General features: G+C 39.2%; 1 protein-coding gene across 1 annotated transcript in view; it reads left to right on the top strand.

Moving 5' to 3' along the window:
• The window catches only part of LOC118421269 (carnitine O-acetyltransferase-like), a 55,316-nt gene extending 51,671 nt beyond the window's left edge, over window positions 1-3,645 (top strand). The window contains exons 12-15 of the mRNA XM_035828491.1: window positions 340-475; window positions 1,734-1,796; window positions 2,443-2,580; window positions 3,380-3,645. Coding sequence (XP_035684384.1) covers window positions 340-475; window positions 1,734-1,796; window positions 2,443-2,580; window positions 3,380-3,589 — 547 coding nt within the window. The 3' untranslated portion in view covers window positions 3,590-3,645. The remainder of the gene's footprint in view (window positions 1-339; window positions 476-1,733; window positions 1,797-2,442; window positions 2,581-3,379) is intronic.
• Window positions 3,646-3,657: the final 12 nt, after the last annotated feature.

The raw sequence follows: 3,657 nt of genomic DNA on the forward strand, positions 1-3,657 counted from the left end.
TGATTCTGTCACTCAGTTCAAGAGGGTTTAACCTCCTTGCTCAGTTGAAATCCCAGAGTCTTTTAGTGACTCAAAACGTTTTTTAGAAAGTCGAAACTTTTGATCGTGTCAGTTGTATTATTATTAGACCATACTGGATTGACAAAATTTAGGATTATCAAGGAGGTTACCTCCTTGGATTTATTAAAAAAATGGGAGACCATGCTACATATCCCTGATCATAATAAACAGTAGAATTGACGATTATGAGTTATACATGACCATGTATCATCTGAATCTAATAGTGTGCCATTTAGTTATCAGTAACCTTGGTTATGAATTTACGTATGTTTCCTTCAGAGTGTACAAAGTTGCTTGTGCAACATACGAGAGTGGCTCCACACGCATGTTCCACCTGGGTAGAACAGACACCATCCGGTCAGCTTCTGTCCAATCACTGGAGTTCTGTCAAGCTATGCAGGACAGCACGATCCATGTAAGTCATTGAAGAGGTTCATCAGTCACGTATGAATACAGTTACTCCAATTTTCTTCAATCAATGACTGTTTTGTAAAGGTAAGGTACTGGATACCTCCCAAATTTTCGATGTCTTAAAGCACAATTCTTCGTCACGGGGAATGACCTAGTCTCAATCTCGCGAGAGAACACGAGACTAGGTCAGGCCTGCATGGATCATTGCAACCAGCTAGAGGGGGCAAAGCTGAACCGGAATGAGGGTTGGGAGCTGCCCAAGTCCTACCTACCCCTACTCCGCAAGGAGGGGGGGGAGGGGGCAGATGATCCACGCAAGCCTGGCCTAATCTCGTGTTCTCTCGCGAGATTGAGATTAGGTCATTCCCCGTGACGAAGATGTGCTCATAAACATCTAAAATTTGGGAGGTATGTAACTTACCTTTACAAAAACAGTCATTGATTGAAGAAAATTGGATAAACCATGTAAGTCAGAAGTCAGGCCATGTTGATTTGATTATATGGAGACATATTAAAAAAAATTTGCCTTCTTTATAAATTCTAAGTGGTCAGGAAGAACCAAAAACACAGAGTTACGGAATACCAAACAATATATCCTTCAAATTTTTTGTTTTTTCACAATTTCTTGTATGACCTTGCCATTCTATGACATTGGTAGACGTTTTCCTATATCTTTTTTGCATTCTACAGCATATCTTTGCTCATTTTGCAGTTGCTTGATACGATTTGTAGTATGGTTGCAAACTTTTTAAATTCATTTTTGGAAACAGCCGAAATTGATGCACGCGCGGATGTCATCCATATATTAATCAAATCAACATGGCCTTAATATGGTTTATTATGAATTAATTGGGGTTCAATTAATATTGAAAAAAATCAGAAAATATAGAAAAATAGCTATGTTCAGACAAGTGAGTTTTTAACATTACTTAAGATCAATCTTATACTTGGAATTAAAACAAAGAAAGAGCATTTGAGTGATGATTAAATGGACCAAGTGAGGAGTGAAGTCTTCATCATCATCATCATCTTCGCCGCATATCTGTTTATAGTTTGAGTTTTATAATGTTCAGTTTGGTATTTTGATCCAGATTGCTAGCAGAATGGCCCCCATTTGACGGCAGTTTGGTCAATAAACCTAAGAAGGACCAAAACAGCCCCTAGTAACACAGTTGTTAGAATTGTACAGTACAGTAATTAGAAAGTTTTGTATCAATCACTAACCTACATTGTGATTTTCCAATAACACTGTTGATTTGCAGCCATCTGAGAAAGTGGCCTTACTAAGAAGAGCTGTTGAAGGCCATAAAAAGTATGCTCAGGAGGTAGGCATGTGTTCTGTTCTTATAAATCATATTTTTGGATAAAATGTGTCATGCATTTGAATTACATTGTGCAGATACAAAAACCTCGTAGTGTATTCTAGAAACTCTCACTGCGTTCCAGATATTTGTTCCAGACCTATTCTTGTGGCCGTCTCGAATGTTTTTGTCATGCTCAAAACTGTCCAGGTGCATTTGAGGTAGAGAAATATCAAACGGCATTCAAAGTGTGTTCTAACTATTCTAACTGCAGCACGACTGTATTCTATTAGGCATTCCAACATTGTTTGAAACGTTTTGATCTCATTCGATGGAGAACCAACAAGAATGAACACAAATATCTGGAATGCAGTGAGAATTTCTAGAATGTACTACAAATACCCAGGAAAAGACAGGAATTTTCATTCAAATGGCATTCTGACTCATTCTGCCTCTGGTGTGAAGAGGTTACTGGTACATGTAGGTCCATTTGGAATTGCTGATACGTTTTCAGTGTGAAGGCCCTATTAGATACTGTACATACATGTAGCATCCTGTCTTCTTTGTCACAACCATTGGAAGAGTAGCTCAACTGTTGGTTGATCTGATTGTGACATTGAGCTGAACTGGTTGAAGATCGTTTTCAATAGTGCATTGTGTTATTTTTCAGACAGTCAGTGGCCAGGGTATTGACAGGCATTTGCTGGGGTTGAAGCTGATAGCTGTGGAGGCGGGACTAGATGTGCCAGTCTTGTTTGTGGACAGTACCTACCAGCAGGCTATGCACTTCAAGCTCTCTACCAGCCAGGTGGGGCAAGTCACCACCGTTATAAAGTAGATGGTTCCACTGTAAAATTAACATTCTTGAACTCTGGATGGTCAATATTGCAAGAGGGGGGAGTTCAGTATGATAGTTCTCTTTATCCGCAACTGTTAAAGCTATATCCATTATTTTTAAGAACATTAGGTATTCAGGGATATCAAGTCGATGGATGGTGGTTTCAAACTGCAATATTTTGAAAATAGTGCAATTTGAAACCATCGTCCGTCGACTTGATATCCCTAGATACTTTTATTCAACACAATGGATATTGGTCACCCCGCGAATAAAGGTGAACTAACGTTACATGTATGTCACTTCTAAGAAACAATTATCTTTCTCGTTAGATGCGGTGTTGTTTTATTCTGCCAGTTGATTCTAGTGACACTGAAGAAGAGTGATGGAAATCAATCAAAACGTCCTGAACTAATCTCCAAATCTTTAATCCAGGTTTAGAGATTGAATCATCTTTATACGATTATCTGCACCATGCATTTAAAACTGTGAATAAGGTTACAGGTGTCAATTTAGTAAAATATTTATTCCTTCTCACCCTGTATCACTTAGGTTGTTGTAATTGATGTCATATTGCAACATTCATACTCGTTTAAGGTATCAATGTGATCAATGGTATGTTGTTATTGTTGTTGACATTTGGTGGTCAAGTCCACGACTTGGAGCGTTCAATGGTCTCATCAAATCTTTATGGTTCCATGTATTTGTTTTACACATAGAAGAACATCTTTCTTTCATGCTTTTTTTACTATATAGCTACTTTTTACCACAGGTTCCGTCTAAGTACGACTCTCTACTGTGCTTTGGTCCGGAGGTACCAGATGGGTACGGTGTCTGCTACAACCCAGCCCAGGATCACCTCAACTTCTGTATCTCAGCCTTCAACAGCAGCCGGCAGACAGACACGGGGAAGCTGGCCGCCGCTCTGCAGCAGAGTCTGTTGGAGATGCAGGAGCTGCTTCAAACACAGGCTAAACTGTAGATCAGGCAGAGAATAAAGAAACTCTTTTTACACAACCAATGCTTTATTCTCACCGATGTTTCAGTGAC

The sequence above is a fragment of the Branchiostoma floridae genome, chromosome 8 (assembly GCF_000003815.2).
Source record: "Branchiostoma floridae strain S238N-H82 chromosome 8, Bfl_VNyyK, whole genome shotgun sequence".
Classification (NCBI taxonomy): Eukaryota; Metazoa; Chordata; class Leptocardii; order Amphioxiformes; family Branchiostomatidae; genus Branchiostoma; species Branchiostoma floridae.